The sequence below is a fragment of the Pygocentrus nattereri genome, chromosome 26, assembly GCF_015220715.1.
Source record: "Pygocentrus nattereri isolate fPygNat1 chromosome 26, fPygNat1.pri, whole genome shotgun sequence".
Taxonomy (NCBI): Eukaryota; Metazoa; Chordata; class Actinopteri; order Characiformes; family Serrasalmidae; genus Pygocentrus; species Pygocentrus nattereri.
In genome coordinates this window covers 8497441-8517035 of record NC_051236.1, presented here as the reverse complement: position 1 = coordinate 8517035, position 19595 = coordinate 8497441, and the positions used below count along the sequence as shown (strand labels likewise).

The 19595-nt window shown below is 40.0% G+C and overlaps 2 protein-coding genes across 5 annotated transcripts in view; one reads left to right on the top strand and one right to left on the bottom strand.

Annotated features, from left to right (window-relative positions):
• The first annotated feature begins 264 nt into the window (after positions 1-264).
• On the top strand, positions 265-4332 carry snrpc (small nuclear ribonucleoprotein polypeptide C). The gene is made up of 6 exons (XM_017708399.2): positions 265-365; positions 1233-1275; positions 1375-1483; positions 2986-3075; positions 3679-3780; positions 3867-4332. Exons 1-6 carry the CDS (start codon positions 358-360, stop codon positions 3989-3991), a joined length of 477 nt encoding a protein of 158 aa, XP_017563888.1. The 5' UTR covers positions 265-357; the 3' UTR covers positions 3992-4332.
• anks1ab (ankyrin repeat and sterile alpha motif domain containing 1Ab) overlaps positions 4200-19595 on the bottom strand; it is a 39473-nt gene continuing 24077 nt past the window's right edge. The window contains exons 8-14 of one of the 4 annotated variants that reach the window (XM_017708395.2): positions 18434-18571; positions 15874-15945; positions 15554-15637; positions 15258-15395; positions 10065-10244; positions 9751-9849; positions 4200-5550 (exon numbers count right to left, since the gene is read on the bottom strand). In XM_017708395.2, the coding sequence (XP_017563884.1) occupies positions 5512-5550; positions 9751-9849; positions 10065-10244; positions 15258-15395; positions 15554-15637; positions 15874-15945; positions 18434-18571 (750 nt within the window). In that variant the 3' untranslated portion in view covers positions 4200-5511. Of the gene's footprint in view, positions 7768-9750; positions 9850-10064; positions 10245-15257; positions 15396-15553; positions 15638-15873; positions 15946-18433; positions 18572-19595 lie in introns of all 4 variants that reach the window. The other 3 variants (XM_017708394.2, XM_017708397.2, XM_017708396.2) reach the window with 3 other exon arrangements.

The following is a 19595-nucleotide window of genomic DNA, read 5'->3' as shown; positions in this document are numbered from 1 at the left end:
CCAAAAAGGGTTTTCTACTGTTAGACATTTGAAATAGAACCGTTTTTGGTACTATATAGAACTATTATCAAAAAGGTTCTACATAGAATCAAATACAACACATTCTCCATCAATGTGAAGAACCGCTTCTCCGTGCAAAGAACCGTTTAAGCATGAAAGGGCTCAATGTAGAACTCATGGTTCTAAATAGAACCAGCGGCTTTAATAAAGAACCATCTTTTTAAGTGTGCAGGTTGACTCCACCGGGTCACCAGGTGGCGCTGGTGGAGTCTTTCTTGTGTCTTCACGCACAGGATCCACTAAAGCCTCCGACAGACTGAAGGTCCGGCTGGTGCAGCGCCGTCTTTCTCCGTGAAGATGCCGAAGTAAGTTCTTTTAACTTATTACTTATTTTTAAATACACAAAATACACAGAAATGTCTGGGTTTGAATGAGGTTCTTGTATTTCGTTTATCGAGATCAGAAAGTCGGTGATAATCTGAGTAACAGCATTGTAGCATGCTAGCTAAGCTAGGCTTCGGCTCCTCAGTGCTTCTTTCTGTTGTTCTGCTGTTTGGAAGTAAAACCGGTTTTATTTTCTGCGTTTTAACCGGTGTTTGTGTGTTCTGCCGTTTTTGGGGCACATTAACACTAGAGCTAACTAATCGTTTGGAAAAATAATCGCAAAAAACTGCTAACAATGCTAACCTACATCAAAAATGACTTCTATTAGCGTGTTAGCTGCGTCGGCTAACTTGTATGGCTGCCTCAGCCACGGTACCGAAAGGAGAAGTCAACCGACTTCTCAAAATTCCTGCATAATTCAGCCTTTGAGATGTAAACAGATTCATTCACAGTGTTTGGGCATGAAATTGTTCATTGTAGAGAAACTCACAGGCTTTGATTTATTGAGATATATATACATACATGCATACATACATACATACATACATATATACACACACACACACACACACACACACACACACACACACACACACAGAGTGTTTGTGGTAGGAGCCAGGGATCACAATGTGTACATTAAAAAGTCACCGGAGTTCCCCTTAAAGTTGACTTCATATTTGAGTGTTCGGTTCCACCCTAAATTGTGTAGCACTTCAATTCTGGAGTCATTTATGGTGGGTTTCAGTCGAGTAAGAAGCCAACTTCATTATTGTGCTTCAGGTTCCAAAGAAGGATTCGGCAAATTGCCAAACCAGCCTGACAAACATGGTATTTTTCCTGTGTTTCAGGTTTTACTGTGACTACTGCGATACATACTTAACACATGATTCGGTATGTATTGATGTTTCTGGACATCCATAAGAATTAAGTTAACATTAATGTTTGTCTTTGAAAAACATCTTTGACATGTCTTGATTGTTGCCTTTGCAGCCCTCAGTAAGGAAGACACACTGTAGTGGACGCAAACATAAAGAAAATGTTAAGGATTATTATCAGAAATGGATGGAGGAGCAAGCACAGAGCCTTATAGACAAAACGAGTGAGTACTACTTCATCCTTTCAACAGTTACTTTTACTAGTCAAGTAAATGCTGTGTCTAAAACCTCATGCTGCCACACTAAATGGAGTCAAAATACACTGCTCAAAAAAATAAAGGGAGCACTCAAATAACACATCCTAGATCTGAATGAATGAAATATTCTCATTGAATACTTTGTTCTGTACAAAGTTGAATGTGCTGACAACAAAATCACACAAAAATCATCAATGGAAATCAAATTTATTAACCAATGGAGGCCTGGATTTGGAGTCACACACAAAATTAAAGTGGAAAAACACACGACAGGCTGATCCAACTTTGATGTGATGTCATTAAAACAAGTCAAAATGAGGCTCAGTATTGTGTGTGGCCTCCACGTGCCTGTATGACCTCCCTACAACGCCTGGGCATGCTCCTGATCAGGTGGCAGATGGTCTCCTGAGGGATCTCCTCCCAGACCTGGACTAAAGCATCCGCCAACTCCTGGACAGTCTGTGGTGCACTGTGGCGTTGGTGGATGGAGCGAGACATGATGTCCCAGATGTGCTCAATTGGATTCAGGTCTGGGGAACGGGCGGGCCAGTCCATATTTTCAATGCCTTCATCTTGCAGGAACTGCTGACACACTCCAGCCACATGAGGTCTAGCATTGTACTTCATTAGGAGGAACCCAGGGCCAACCGCACCATCATATGGTCTCACAAGGGGTCTGAGGATCTCATCTCAGACGGAGGTAGCGGTCCTGCTGCTGGGTTGTTGCCCTCCTACGGCCTCCTCCACGTCTCCTGGTGTACAGGCCTGTCTCCTGGTAGCGCCTCCAGCCTCTGGACGCTACGCTGACAGACACAGCAAACCTTCTTGCCACAGCTCACATTGATGTGCCATCCTGGATGAGCTGCACTACCTGAGCCACTTGTGTGGGTTGTAGAGTCCGTCTCATGCTACCACGAGTGTGAAAGCACCACAAACATTCAAAAGTGACCAAAACATCAGCCAGAAAGCAGAAAGGTACTGAGAAGTGGTCTGTGGTCCCCACCTGCAGAACCACTCCTTTATTGAGTGTGTCTTGCTAATTGCCAATAATTTCCACCTGTTGTCTATTCCATTTACACAACAGCTGTGAAATTGTCAATCAGTGTTGCTTCCTAAGTGGACAGTTTGATTTCACAGAAGTTTGATTTACTTGGAGTTATTGTGTTGTTTAAGTGTTCCCTTTGTTTTTTTTGAGCAGTATAGTACAACACCAATTGTAGCAGGTTCAACTATGTAGTATTGTACTGCACTGTTTAATGTAAATATACAACCACTGCAAGTAATGCTTTTCTTGAAATCTGCCACTAATCATTTTTTAGTGTTTATTTGCATATTGAAAACAACATATTCATCACACGTAAAGCAGCATTCTCCTTTTCATAAGCTGTTTCAGAGGACGTTTGGTTGAAAAGGTTTGAACCCATATCTCTTGCATTGCATACTAAACATTTTTGTGAATGTCATTCCAGCGGCTGCTTTCCAACAGGGGAAAATTCCCCCCACGCCGTTCCCTGGTGCTCCTCCTCCAGGTGGATCCCTCCTCCCACATCCTAATATTAGTAAGTACTGGGTTTTTTTTTAAGGAAAATGATGTTGCGACTAATCTTGGTTTTTCTACTTACCCATACAACACTGCATATTAGGCTTTGCTTCATAGTCATTGGCTCTTACTAGTTTAGAAAGAATAAGCCAGTTGCACAGCTTATAATTTAAAGTGTGCGGTTCATATTGTGGAAGAAAAGTGCATATGCATGAACAATAATTTTGCCATTTAGAAATAGAATCATGTATCTATCAAACTTTACTGGCTTTTAAACTTTAGTACAAGTGCTGTAAGTGAGTACAGATCTCTTGGAAATGAAAAGATCAAGGCTCAAGGGGGGAAAATAAACCACCTTGTTTTTCATTAAGTCTTACATTCTCGCAACATGACAAGTATTTTGTCTCTCAATTTATGTACCATAAATATAACATCTAAATGCTAAAGACACCCGTCACTGAACTACAAATGCGTGACAACACCAACTGTCAGATGACAGCGGGGCCTTATAAAATATACATTAGGCTTAACTGTAATGCAGGTTTTGCAGGGAAACTGAATACTAGCAGAATTTTGCAAAAGTGCTTATGTTCATTCACTGACATTGAACTTTCCATTAAAGGTGGACCTCCTCGGCCAGGCATGCTACCGGCCCCTCCAATGGGTGGTCCTCCAATGATGCCCATGATGGGCCCTCCTCCACATGGGATGCCTGGTGGTCCAGGTAGGGTGACGGTTTCTTTTACTTACTGGCGAGTTTCTACAGAGAATCTGTGTTGATAGTAACCAAAATGAATCTCTCTTCTGCAGGCCCAGGTATGCGGCCCCCTATGGGTGGACACATGCAAATGATGCCTGGCCCCCATATGATGCGACCTCCCTCTCGGCCAATGATGCTGTCTGTCAGACCTGGCATGGCCCGGCCGGATCGATAGAAAGACTTGTTGTGCCATGACTGCCCACCTTTCCCAAACAAAGACTCCATCAAATAAGTACCCCTGATGTTACACTTGTTTTAAATGTTTTCCCCATCTAAATATCGGTGATTCACATTTGGTGGCACACAGTTTTTTCTTATTTTAATTTGGTTGGATGTTTTGTTTTGTTTTTTTATATAAAATATCCAGCTTTTTTACTTCCTCCAATTTGCCATCATTCACCGGTTAAGATACAGAAGATAAATGTGGAGTAACACCAGACAAGCAACTATTTGTGCGCCTATTTAGAGCTGTATGATTTAAGACCCCAATAAAGTTTTGTAATATTCCAGACATAAGAAGTGTGAAGTGTGCAAGAATCATAAATGGCTAAAGGACTGGCAAAAAGGAAAATGTCCTTAAATTTTATTAGGTCAGTGACATTTATATTGATGTGACTTAACTAACTGAAAGAATTGTTACATGACATGAACATTTTGGGTAGGGAAGCATAAATTAGGAATTATCTTTTGACACAGCCCAGTGTTCAGTTCATTTTTTTCCTTTTTTTTTAAATAAACTGTCTTAACATCATACCCAACTACTCAGTGCAAACAAAATAAGATGTCTCAGGCTTAAGAAGAGAAAGGTGTTAACATGTAAATGCAACTGGTATAGACAAGTGCAAGTGATTATGAAGACAGGGGCTTTTTTTGGTTTAGAAATTAGTGAAATGCTCCACGTAAGCATAAATAACACAACTTGCTAATGTGAAAGGTTATAAATGTGCTGCCTTTCTGCCTTTTCACAGTGTGAGTATTTAATCAGTCAATTTATTTCAGATAAAGTCAGTTTCTAGATGCAGTGCTTTGATTTACAAAGATTTATTTTTGCTCATCACTTCTGACATAGGTGTTCTTTTTCCAGGCATACTCTTAGAACTTTGACTGGCTCTGCGTCTAAGGTCACATAAGCCATCCAAGCGATACTAAAAGCTGCCCTATAGTGAACAGAATATTAACTCCTTGTTGTAAAAGTGAGGCGAATCTACCTTCAGTGCCATTAGCCTAAATGTACATTGTCTTGCTGCAGTCAGTCTTCATGTCCAGGAGTTCCACATGTCTAAATAAACCCCAGGCTGGGGGGAGGGCGACAGGGACGGGACTTTAAAAATGTTAGTTGTTCACACAGTGTTCAGTACTAGGATGCTACTCCAGTTTTTCACAGTTTTCCACAAAATTCCAAGTTGGCGACCTCTCTGAGATGGTCTCTTGTCGCTGTTAAATAGTCAAGTAAATAGTGAGTTTATTTTATTCAAACATATAAAAGACTAGCATGCTGTGGCTGTGTAACATTAGACGTGATGCGCACAGGCCCTTCTCTCAAGCAAATCCTCCAAGCTGTGACTTTGTCTAAGCTCATAATAGGAGTAATCACAGTACGGGATCGTTCTCTTCATGCCGCAATTTAGGGCCACTGAATGATTGACATCTCGATCTGTCACTCGCACGCAACGTTTCACCTGATTCCCCTTCTATTCACACCTTGGTGTCCGGAAACTTGAAAGGCGGAGTCAGCTACACGGGAAGAAATATATTTGAGTTCAGAAAGTAGTCTCTTTAGCCAACTGGATTTTATGTCTTTTGCTTAAAGTGAATCTAGCAATATGGTACAAAATTGAAAAAGATCTAAAAAATATTGCTAAAATGAACAGTCTCAAACAAAACATACAAAGCTAACATTTAGTACGATGTGATGGTGTGATTTGAGATGGGACAGCGGTGGTCAATGAGAGGCAGATTTTGAAACGGGTGCAAACCAACAATGGCAAACGAGGCTAATGGCAAGTGACAGCATGTGGATGCAATGGTCAGGAGGCTGAGGATGTGCAACACGGTCACAGAGGAACCAACACTGTTTTAACAAACGACCTTGGGAACAGGAGTCGGCAGAGACAAGCAGTGCAACTGAGCATGACTGACAGCCCACCATACACAGAACATTCACAGCGAGGAACATACAACAAAAGATGACTAGGAACATGTAATATATCAAATACTGTGTGTTTAGAGGGCAATCTGTTTGAAGAAAACAACCACTGGAGCATCTCTCATCAAAGAAGCTTCAAAAATAAAATGCAGAACTGAAGACTGAAGGGGAAAAGTAGCCCATCCTTCATTCCGCCAATGAATCTGAGTTGATTTTGTATTTCATTCTCATAAAGGCAAGCAGAAGTCAGAATTTGCAATATGCTGATAAGACCCACTCCATTGTGTTTTGCCTATCTTCCTCTTGATCCCCCATCCTGCTTACAGTTCGTTCCCTCATATGGTGCATAATTGGGTCCATGATTGGATCCTTTCAACCTGAAAGCAGGCCTAAGCGTTTACCGTCATTTGAATTGCAAGACACTTTGTCTCCTACGAACGCCTGTGTTGTCAACATTGCCGACTGAGGTAAGCAAGTCATACTTACAAAAACAAACCAGCAATCAAAACGAGCTTGAACAGATATACACAAATACTGTATTTACTAAGTGATGTTACAATGTAAGAATACAAATACAAAACTGCTCACGATTTTCACTTGGAACTCTTCAAGAAATTAACCGTAGTTAATTCAAAATTCATGCTGCAATTTACCACACTTAGTCATAGCCCTGGTGATGCTACATATATGCTAAAGTAAGGAGGGGTAAAACAAGGGATGATCAATGCAGCCAACAACATTGTCATGAATTTGCATGGTAAAGATTTACAGAAACGCAACAGTGGAGTATCTGGTTTTGGACATTTAGTGCCGTTTTGGGGTGGAACTGTACTAAGCCTGTGCCCTGATTCCCTCTTTACTCATTATTGCATTTCAAATCCCAGACTACACTTCTGTGCAAAACTGGAATAGGTGCTCTTCAGAGGCCCTCACAGCTGCGGATGCCTGGTAAGACAGAGGAAGCACTGGGTGTGAATTGGGAATAAAGAAAAGCACACGTGAAGAAAAATCAAGGCTACGGAAATGTGGGTCAAGCTAGAAAGAATATATAGTGCTTGGGAATACAGTGCAAAAGGGAATTTGTTGTACATCGCATCTAGAAATGGTAATGGTAATAATGTTCAACACTGGTCATGACAGTATTGCTGTGCTGATCTGAAAAATGCTTGCGTCGCTAACATAGTTTGGTTCATGTCAGCCAAGAAAAAAGTAAAGATATAAACGCTACAGGTCTCTGAACTACATGAGAAGACTTGATAAACCGCTATACTTCAGTTTGTGCTCAGAGGCTTCACAGCAGCAAAACCCACTGATATGAGAGGTTGGACCGTAAACATTCAGCACTGTGATAAAAAAAAAAAAGAAAAGAGATCAGGCTAAACCATTCAGAGGCAAATGCGCAGGCCGTCAGATTGAGACGGGAGAATTCAAGGAGGGCCCTGGAGGGCAGGGTCCAGGAAATCCAGCACCCAGTTCAACATGGAGAAGTGGAAGTAGAGGGCTACACAGGTGAGGGCTGGGAGGTTTGGGGGGAGTGCAGGGAATAGATCTTGCCCTGAGGGAGGCTACAAATCACAGTGAAAAGGCACAGGGCAATAAAGTTTTCTCAGGGGGCAAGGGGGGCGGTCAAGTTGGAAGGGTGTGTGACGGATGTGGGGCTGGGGTTTTAGGGCTGTACCCCCACTTCAGAATATGGTGGTCTCGTACTTGGCGCTGCTGGGTGGCCTCGAGGAGTCACGGGGGTCGAAGAGCCAGCTGGTGCTGCCCAAGGACTGCACGTCCATCTCCTGCTCTGCGGGGTCCATCTGCCGGGGAGGGAGGAGGGGTAGGTGGCGTGAGACTGCGGGACTGGATGCCAGCCAACGCATCGCCCACCTCGTGTGCCATAGAATGGACACGGTGTAGGAGAAATCATCGTGAACATTTAACACACACCAAAAGTGGTGTCTGGACATGATGCAGTGCTTTTGCTGAACTAAGAATTTGTCCATTCCATTACTTTCATCAAGACAAAGCTGAACATTTGGTAATGCAACAAGTAATGTCAATTTAAAAATGACATCCTTTATAACCATTTATCATTTTCAGTACTTTTAAAAATCTTAAACATCGCAGGAAAGCTCACATGAAAAGAAGGTCAGCAGTTAGCATGATCTTAACTGCACATTGGTAGATAACTGTGATGGCATGTATTTAGCCATCTTAGCATATCTTTTTAAGCTATTTCTTTGTTTTTATCAAACCCCGGGGTCCAGTTTCCAACAACATGAATACTAAATTTGCATGCTTTTTAATAATTGCTATTACATTAGTTAAGAAGATTGCTATTTTTTAAAGGGGCATTCTGACCTAAAACTTGCAGCCCTGTAGTATTCTGTACTGCAGCTTTGTGTGTCTTGGCCACATCACTTTGTAAGAATTCACAAATTTATACTGTTTTCATATTTCCATTCATCAATGTTTTCTCACTACAATACCCATCATGCATTATGCAAATACAAACAACCACTGGGAATCCCTGTGGCGTCAACCAATCTTGACTCCTCACCACTGAGCTATTGGCTATTAAAGACAACCAAACTAGCAATAGTTTTACCTCTGCTGTTAAACAAGATTGTACAGAAAACAGTAATTCTAATTTTATTCAGCACAAAATCAACATCTGAGATAACTTTTTTACCCTTTAATTCAGAGAAATGAAGCCAAACTGAGATAAGGTATCTAGATCCCCTTCTACCTTGCTAACTTTAGCTTTTAGCTTGTTGTCCTCCTCATCTGATGAGCCTTTTTTGTCATTTGAGTAATCCATTCTCCAAATATGAAGATAGCTACAACAGTTACATTGTTGTAAAAGGATTTTCTGCTTCCTAGCTGCAACATTAGCCTATCTACCTTCCTCCTGCATCAAACAGCTTTCAGAATAACCCTAGAAAATCTTCCTCAAAGAACTTTTTCAAATGTTCCTGTAACTATCAAGATGCATCATCAGTAGGAGTTATCCTAGTTTTTAACGCAGAACATACCACTGTAAAGACTACTGCTGTACTGCTGGAGTATGCAAGTAAGCATATTTCCAACACGAGCAGCGATGGTTTCATTTTTAATTTTGGCTGGAGTGTCCTTTTACATTTCAAAATAGTCAGAAAACCTAATGTGATACAATTCAGAATTTTCCTCCTGCAGATGGAACAGTAGATCTGAGCAAATGCGCATTTTTCAAAAGCTGGAAAGTGATGGTGTTTTAAACATAAGGAAGCCATTTTTGGGAAGAGTTTTTCTTTTTTTGAGAAAATATTCTGCCCCAATGGGCACAACCTGTCTTGAGAGGACATGACTAAAGACATCACTGTGTCTGAATGAAATTCCTCGAAAGCAAGTTCCATTTTGGCATTTCAAGAATGTCCTGTTTACTTTGGTGCGACCACCGTCCAGGCAAAACTGTTAACATAGGCCGAATATGATCAAAAGACCAAATATTAAAAAGCTAATCCTCAAGCTAAAACCTCTGACTCGGACACGTGAAACCCTGACGTGATCCTCTTTATCTCATTCCCCACTGAACAAACATTGCAGCACCCTCGCAGAAGTATCCGGACTTCAATTTGTGTTGTAAAGCTGATGGCCTGACAACCAAATGTGTAAATTAAACAAAGTAGGTAAACGTGAAAGAATGAAAAGTGGCAAGAAAATTAGTTAAAGGGTGGAAAATGACTGGTAGAGAAGATGCGAGTATGTGAGGAAGGGTAGAAAGAGAGAGATGAAAAGAAAGAATGAAAGAAGTGCAGAACCTGGACTCCAGGGCTGACAGAGGGCAGCGGGAGGTAGGAGGGGCGGTGGGCAGAGCAGGTGTGACAGTAGCAGCAGCGGCATTCTAGTACAGGTGCACCCTGGGAAGGAGGAGGAGCGAGAGCAGAGGCACATATGTGTGTTAAAGGCCCAGGACAACAAGCCAGGGACAGGAGAAGACAAGACAGAAATCAGTTAGGACAGGGGAAAATGCAACACAGGACATCTGATATACAGAAAGATGTAAACATACTCAAAACGTATTTAAAAGATACCAAGTTATACACAGTAAATGTTTGAGACAGTGGTTGCTCACCATCGACCGACGCATGCTGTTGCGATACTGAGAAGTCGGTCTGCTGGTCTTGGTCTCAATGACCTCAGAGACTGGACCAGCATAGGAACTGTGACGCCGGGCCTTCTGTGCCTGAAGAGCCATCTGATAGGCCACCTCAAATGCCTGTCCTAGAGTCAGAATGATCTCATAGGTCTGCGTCTGTGACAAGAGCAATGTTGAATACGTTATTCAGAGTAAATACAAGATTTCACTTTTCACAAAAATCTGAAAAGAGAAATTAAAAATTTGTGTTGTTTTATGAAAAATAAAATTTTACTTGACAAATTTTCTAACTTCTCTTCATCTCAGAGTTAAACCGGCTGTTTTTATTACTAAGCCTTTAGACATCTGCATATCAACATATCATCAGACAGTGGTGCCCAGAGCTGCTCACTTTGAAAGTATCGTTTTACTCACATGCAATATAACCAGTCACAGATCACTGACATGTAAGAGCAGGAGATTTGATCTGCGATCTTCGCTAGAACCAAACAAACCCACCTACAGCAAACTGGTGTGCATCGACAAACACTAAAGTAACTAAATGCTTCAAAGAAATAACTTTCTAAATAGCTTTTAAAGATATGCTGTCAACATCCTTTTTAGTACCACTTCACAATAAGACTACTCCTTTAAGGAGTTTTTAAATGGTTTAAAAATAGTTAATAGTTAATAATGAGGTTTAATTAAATCATAAACACCTAAATAAGCAGTTATAACACATGCATAAAAAAGGCATTGGTGACCTGTTGCTTGCCAAATAATGAGCCCTCATTCATCTATACTGTTAAAGCTCATATCTTCTGCGTAAAACATTGCTTTAAGATGATTACGGTCTAAAACAGGCATGTCAAACCGAGGACCTTCCAGGCCAAAGCACTGCAGAGATTAGCATAGGACTGGGCGATAAAACGATAATGATAATTATTGCGATACAACTTTCCTCAGTAGAGCTATAAAAAATGTTAAATATTGTTGATAAATGTTAAATAATGTTGATAAATGTTTAATATAGTACACCATTCTCTCTTTCTACTGTGACACTACTCTGTTGTCGCCAGGAGAGGGTGCACTTCGGAGTTTTTCAACATGATTAGAGAGGGAGTAAAAAAGGGTCGCCAAATATACTTTAGCAACATCTGAAATGTGGAATTCCCTGTGTGAGTGGAGCGACCGGTGATCTGTTCTCCTGTGAGCAAGTGTGAGTGACAAGGTAAGTGGTGTAACTGTACTGTCCTACAGTGATCGCACCTCTTTCCGTACATTCGAACAAGCTTTATCAGCGTTAAATCATGCCTGCTCCACACAATTACAGTGCTTCCACAGCACTCAGTCATATTTTAGTATTAGTACATTCCCAAGCAACAAAAGTGAAAGAAAGAAGTGGGTTCATGGAAGTTACAGCCCTGATTTAAACAAAAGGAACCTGAGGATGCGATGTTTTATGTGTGGCATTAGAGAGTGGGAGAGCGCTAGCTTCCCAGGCTAGCAGTTTTCAGCACCTGGCTAACTTGAAGCAGCGCTCGAGTCACTCACACAGCATGATGAATTGATGTTACTGTAGATCAACATGACAAAAAGCGCTGATTTTCAGTTTAAATGTACCTAGAAGGAGGACTCTGGTGAGAGAGATTCACACTGCAGTTAATGCTTTTACACAGCGAGTGTCAGATATATTGCGGTTTGTTGTTTATTCTCAGTTGTGTAGGTGGGATGACGAAAGCTCTGTAGACACTATCTGAATTTAAACATGAACAACTTTATTTAAAATTAAAGATAGCGCTTAAAGCCCTTATTGCAGAGACCCAGAAGCCAATGTGGAATCTCTCCTCCAGTCCAAGATGCTTCAGCTTTTTAAGCTAAATTTACGCACACACATAACACAAAATCCATACATTAACATGTGACAATATCTTATGGTATGGCTTACATCTGGTTTTTGTTATTATGGCCTCAGCTTCTAGAAAGACAGAGAGGCCCAACTCTCTCCTGGGACCTGAAACTAGGGCCCCCCTCGCTCAGGCTCCATCGACACACATAGAGCCTTTTCTTTTCAGCCAGAGCTCCATTGAAACATATGGAGCCTTCTGATAGTACTTTCAAACAGCAAAAAGCTACATGTATATTAGAGCCCAATATCATATCAATATCATATTTTATCAAGCCTGATACACTTCAGGTTCACCCCTCAAACTACTGCAATAGAATAGAGAAAGCCAGTCATCTGCTAGCTGGTGTTTGAATACCGTGATATGCTCTATCTATCTAGCTAATGTTTGCTGTTCCAATTAAGCTAATGTTGTTGAGAAACTAAACAGTTTAGCACTCGTCACAAGACAGCTAAAATAATCTGTTTTCTTTCTTAAATTATGACTATTATAAAAATTGCAGATGTGCTTTTTCACCTGGTAAAAACAGCTAATCAGAAACTTGCTCTAAGTCTCCCATGACAGATTTGTGTAATGTTCCACTCTTTGGTGAGTGTTTGTCATGTTATGACCATAAAGGATAGTTTAAAACAGCTTTTAAGCACCCAAGAGCAAATGTCACTCTCAAACTTGAAAGAAATAATGGTCTGACATTTATCGTGATATGTATTGATATCGACCGGTCCGGTATAAAATGGTTTTATCATGACATTACATTTTTGGCCACATTGCCCAGGTCAAGATTAGCATTTACCCTCATCTAGTGCTCTGAATTCAGTTCAAAAAGGCCTTGCTAATTAGCTGATTAGCTGAATCAGGTGTGTTTAATGAGGCAGCATGCTGAAGTCTGTGGAGTCTGTGCCCACCAGGACTGGAGGCTGACACATGTGGCACATGTTTTCAAAAGAATCTGTGGCGGAGACATACATGAGAACCATTTGTTTCAAATTTTCAGATTATCTTTCACATAACATATACAAATTTACAGGACATGCTTAAGTTCACTGGTCAATTTTGGGTAATTGAAGAATTATCCAGATGTCCTGAAAAATCCATGGAATTCCCCTTTGGGAATTCCTTTGGGATACAAATACATAGTGGCCAATATGCCCTCCCCACGCATCAGACTGGGGTTTAACCCCCTCAAGCCCCCCAACCAAGAAAAAAAACACTGTGCTACACCTATAAGATTGCTTAAGCACAACTCCAAACACTACCTTCGCCTGCTTTGGACCCATGATTAAATTGCAAGTCACTCTGGCTAAGGACATTTGCCAAATACCATACACCACGCCAAAAACACAGAAAACATGTATAAGTCTAATTACTGCTGTATTTTGAAGCTTATGTACCAGTATAACTCTGAGGGAAGTATCGTCCTGGGACCTCGTTTACAACCCCGATTCCAATGAAGTTGGGATGTTGTGTAAAACAAATAAATAAAAACAGAATGCGATGATTTGCAAATCCTTTTCAAGCTATATTCAACTGAATACACTACAAAAACAAGATATTTAATGTTCAAACAGATAAACTTTATTGTTTTTTGCAAATATTCACTCATTTTGAATTTGATGCCTGCAACACGTTCTAGAGAAGTTTCCTTTTAACAAAACTCAGTAAGTGTTTGGGAACTGAGGACACTAATTGTTGAAGCTCTGTAGGTGGAATTCTTTCCCATTCTTGCTTGATGTACAACTTCAGTTGCTCAACAGTCCGGGGTCTCCGTTGTCATATTTTGCGCTTCATAATGCGCCACACATTTTCAATGGGAGACAGGTCTGGACTGCAGGCAGGCCAGTCTAGTACCCACACTCTTTTACTACGAAGCCACGCTGTTGTACCACGTGCAGAATGTGGCTTGGCATCGTCTTGCTGAAATAAGCAGGGACATCCCTGAAAAAGACGCTGCTTGGATGGCAGCACATGTTGCTCCAAAACCTGTATGTACCTTTCAGCATTAATGATGCCTTCACAGATGTGCAGGCTGGCCATGCCATGGGCACTAAACCCCCCACACCATCAGACATGCTGGCTTTTGAACTTTGCGCTGATAACAATCCAGACAATCCTTTTCCTCTTTGGCCTGGAGGACACGAAGTCCATAATTTCCAAAAACAATTTGAAATGTGGACTCGTCAGACCACAGGACACTTTTCCACTTTGTGTCAGTCCATCTCAGATGAGCTCAGGCCCAGAGAAGCCGGCGGCGTTTCTGGGTGTTGTTGATATATGGCTTTCGCTTTGCATGGCAGAGTTTTAACTTGCACTTGTAGATGGAGCGACGAACTGAGTTCACTGACAGTGGTTTTCTGAAGTGTTCCTGAGCCCATGTGATAATATCCGTTACAGAATGATGTCGGTTTTTAATGCAGTGCCGCCTGAGGGATCGAAGGTCACGGGCATTCAATGTTGATTTTCTGCCTTGCTGCTTACTTGCAGAGATTTCTCCAGATTCTCTGAATCTTTTGATGATATTATGGACTGTAGATGATGAAATCCCTAAATTCCTTGCAATTGCATGTTGAGAAACGTTGTTCTTAAACTGTTGGACTATTTGCTCACGCAGTTGTTCACAAAGTGGTGAACCTCGCCCCATCCTTGCTTGTGAACAACTGAGGCTATCAGGGATGCTCCCCTTATACCCAGTCATGGCACTCACTTGTTTCCAATTAACCTGTTCACCTGTGGAATGTTCCAAACAGGTGTTTTTTGAGCATTCCTCAACTTCCCCAGTCTTTTGTTGCCCCTGTCCCAACTTCTTTGGAATGTGTTGCAGGCATCAAATTCAAAATGAGTGAATATTTGCAAAAAACAATAAAGTTTATCTGTTTGAACATTAAATATCTTGACTTTGTAGTGTATTCAATTGAATATAGGTTGAAAAGGATTCGCAAATAATCATATTCTGTTTTTATTTATGTTTTACACAACGTCCCAACTTCCCTGGAACTGGGGTTGTACATAAAATAACACTTTATTTCTACATATGTCCTTAAGATGTATTTTCAGCATTTACATATAAAAACTTTTCACGAATCTCACACGGTAATGAATGTAGCACAGTGCTACTGCCATTCGAAATCAGACTGAGTCTATGCATGGTTTCACATCAAATTCATGTTTTATAAATGCCTGTTTAAACATTAATTTCCACATAGTCATTTTTAGATTAAATCTGTTTCATAAATGGAGCCGATTTGGGTGCTTGAGTGATTACACTGATTCAAATGGGAGCCCTTACCACTTCTACTGTGGTGAAGACATGACAGAAGTGGTGCCCAGACTTCAGATCTTTCGTGATGTAGGCGAAGGTGCGGAGATCATCAGGGTCCTGGGCAGCACAGGAGATGTTCTGGATCTCGTGCTCCGCCACAATGGCCTGCAGCGGTGAGTATATGCACATGTCTTACATATTTCACAAAGACTTTTCTCTCACTATAAAACATTTGCCATCTAAAGGACTAAAGTGAAATGACATTGTTTTTCCATTGGTCGTTAACGGTGTCTTTGTGTTAAATTGGATTGGTTGACTTTTACCTTAGTGGCTGCATCGATAAACTTGACTCCTCTGTAAGTGATGGACAGGATTACGACGGGGCCTTTCCGATGGTCTTTTGATTTCTGACAGACATTACAAGACAGAAGCGCTTGTTAGTCTGGTAAGTTGAATTGTCAACGTTTTTTCATGACGCTATCCTGTATTAGTTAATTGGATAGTGATTTAAAATATTGATCAAACCAAAGGACAGACAATAAGGACTGTTTTTTAAACTGTCAAAGCAAAGAACCAGGGCATCCACAGTGGCACCAGATCAATTCAAATACAAAGTGAAAAGTAAAAATGCAGTTGTGCTTACCCGTATTCTCGCACAGGCCTCCTGAGTAGACTCAATACCTCGCAGGTCTCTGATAATCACAGAACCCAGATACTACAAAGAGAAAAACTCAGTATTTTTTTTATGCTTAAATCGGTACCATTTAGGAATAAAGTCATTTGTTCTGTTCAGACTAGGATAGACAGATATTTCTCATAGCATAAACAATACCATCTTTTTTTATTCCCTCTCAGTTACATTTACAGCATTTGACTGACGCTCTTATCCAGAGCGTCTTACAATTTGGTCATTTTACACAGGCAGGCCAAGGCAGTGTTAGGAATTTTGCCCAAGGACTCTTATTGGTGTAGTGTAGGGTGCTTACCCAAGTGGGGGATTGAACCCCAGTCTACAGCATAGAAGGCAGAGGTGTTACCCACTACACTACACCAACTGCAGTTGACTTTGAATGACAAGAACAAAGTGTTCTCATAATATTCTCACAGTACTAATATTATCGTATATAGGAGCTATATGATGTTCATTACCAGTCAAATGTCTGGACACGCTTGCTTCTTTTTTTCTATTTTCCACCTTTTAAAGTAATAGTGAAATGACTTATTCATGTTCTACTCAAAATGCATTCATTTATTCATAGCTACTGTTGCAGGTTGGACAAGCTTTACAATTACATTTTGTTGCTGAAAATTACAGTACCACTGCACAATAAGACTACACTTATAAAGGATTTATGAATGGTTTTAAATGAGCTTATTAGTGGTTATTAGTTAGGTCCTGAGCACCTTAAAATCATTAATAATCAGTTACACCACAAATATAAAAAGGCAACAGTGAGGTGCAATATATGATAAATATGTCTGTTGGAGTTGTCAGGTTTAATGCTGACTGATGGAGAAGGCAATGTAAGATAAGCCAAGAGCAAGATCTGAGGTTTAACCGTAGAGATGAATGTGGGTGCACTATATAGCAAGCAACAGATCACCTTTTTATGTGTGTGTTATAACTGCTTATTCATTATTTTTAAGGTGTTTAAAACCTAATTAATAACCATTCATAAACTCATTCTAAACCATTCATAAACACTTTATGAGAGCGGTTTTATTCTAAAGTGGGCCAGCTTCAAAAGTGTGAGAACAACAGACAGAACATCAACATTCAAACATACTTAAGAAAAAAGTTAATAAATAAAGTAAATTATTTTTCCTCTTTTTTTTCTTAACTCATTTCTTAACTTTTTCTCATAAGAACAATTATAAAAACAAGTGGTAAGTTAGCTTTGGTTTTGGTTTGATACTGAGGTTAAAATGAATAACTGGCTAAAATGACGTTTATATTCTAAATGTATTTTGCGTCATGGTAAGATGTAAAATGTAAGGTAGATTACAAGACAAATGGCCAATAGTTTATAAACCACTACAATCATTTTAAGAAAATAATTAATACGTTCTTAACAGAATACTTCAGAACTTCTTAAGTTAATTTAGAGAATCACATTTTTACGAACGTCTTAGTGCTTTCATTATTAATGTCTAAATAACTTTGTCCAGCCTAACAACATTTGCTATGAAAGAGCATTTGTAAGGATAGATTATTACAACAAAATGACCAAATTATGTTAAACAAATCTACATATTGTAGATTCTTCAAAGTAGTCCATTAAGCAAATTAAGCGTACGCCTTTAGATCAAACTAAGAAGAATATAAAAAGATTCTAAAAAGCATGCATCTAATTAGTGTAGGGGTGAGAGAGTTGCAGACGAACGCAGATCGGAAATCAGAGTAGTTATAATAAACGGCAAGATTATCAATCGACAATAGAAAAAAAGAGAATCAAAATCCCAGTCCGAGCCAAGGTCAAAAAGGTATATATCCAAAACGACAAAGACAGAGGTATCCAAAAAGGGGCAGGGCAAAAAATGAAAGTTAGCAGAGCAATACCAAAGTTCAAACAAACGGTACAGTGAAACCGCTCGGTAAGGTTCAGCGGAACAATACTTCGCATTGTAGCAGTGCTATGTCTGGGCTTAAATAGCCCAACCTTAGAGTCCCATCTAATCCCCACCTGGGCAAACACCCTACACTATACCAATAAGAGTCCTTGGGCAAGACTCCTAACACCGCCTTGGCCTGCCTGTGTAAAATGATCAAATTGTAAGTCGCTCTGGATAAGAGCGTCAGCCAAATGCCGTAAATGTAATGTAAATGTAATTAAATAATCAGGAGACTTGATTATTGATCCGCCAAGAGTGGGGTGGGGAGTATGAAGTCACATGAGACTCCAAAGGACTCTGGGAATTGGAGTCCCTGTCTTGCGAGGCTGGATCTGAGCGCATGACAATTAGGTGTGTCCTAACTTTTGTCTGGTTCTGTATATACTGCATATGTGAATTAAGTAGGGTTTTATTGGTTAACCGACCCACAGCAAAGCCTAAAAGTAATTAAAATGCTGAGCAGTTCAGATTAAACTTGTATGGTGCAAAGTACAGAGGACTTTGGTTAAACTGTTGCATAATTCATTCAAATGTATGCAAAACATATGCTGATGTGCTTGAATATGAAGAAAGCCACAGAAATGACTTACACTAGCTTCATAGCAACAAGCCTCGGTGATGAGCTTCTCAGGATGGTGGTGCCACGTAGAGACAGTGGCGTAGGAGGCAGACTGGCTCGTGGGCCGCAGGTTTAGCCGGGACTCCCTGTGCCGATCTGTATGACGTTCCTTCAGAAGCACATACATGAATAACAGACAAGACAAAGTGGTGACGTGGCACATTACAGGCCAGTAGGCTGTAAGCAACACTAACTTTTTTTTCAAGAGACAACGGACAGTAATATGTTTAATAACTGAACAAAAGGATGACGAAATAACAAAACTGATGAAATAACTGCAGTGATGGCGTATAATTAACTGATTTTTCTTTTGCTTTGCTCCTGCAGAGCTGTACTGCTACACTGATTCTAACATGCAGATGTTACAGAGAGTGGTGGACAGTAACAAACTAAATGTAATTAGTTACTGTACTGTAGTTTTTTGTCTATCTGTACTTTACTGAAGCATTTCCATTTTGATGACTTTTTACTCTCACTCCACTACATTTCAAAGTCAAATATCTTACTTTTTACTCCACTACTTTTTGCTAAATCTGTTTTTCCTTTTGGGCTGATTTATGTTTATGAACACAGACCTACAGATCAATATAGTAAAGGAAACTCATTTGTGATCCTGAGTTTAAAGCAAGTTTTTAATTAAATTTTATTTAAACTTGTAACTAATTTGCAAATAAATCTTAAACCAAACCAAAACTTGGTTCTACCTAATGGAAACTGTGCCTTCAGTGTTTTGTGCTTTTGATCATTTTAATAGACATCAGTGTCACTAATTAATGACATTCTATTAAAATATTGCTGTTACGAGAGTGACAGAGTATTCTCACCTCAAATGAGTTGATAAAGCAAGAGTTTTGTTAAAGAATAGTAACAGGACATTAGTTATAATTTCTTTTAGTACTTTCATTTTTGATACTTACAGTGCCTTGCGAAAGTATTCACCACCCTTGGCTTTTTACCTATATTGTTACATTACAACCTGCATTTAAATGTTGTTTTAATCTGAATTGTATGTGACGCATCTGCACAAAATAGCCTAAGTTAGTGAAGTGAAATGAGAAAAATATATATTAAAAAAATTATTTGATAATAAAAAACTGAAAATTGGCATGTGCATATGTATTCACCCCCTTTGC

Bases quoted from the DNA above. Each gene is read 5' to 3' on its own strand.
- snrpc (XM_017708399.2), top strand. The intron at 1,276-1,374 runs GTATGTATTGAT...TTGCCTTTGCAG, and splicing joins CATACTTAACACATGATTCG to CCCTCAGTAAGGAAGACACA. The intron at 3,076-3,678 runs GTAAGTACTGGG...TTTCCATTAAAG, and splicing joins CCTCCCACATCCTAATATTA to GTGGACCTCCTCGGCCAGGC.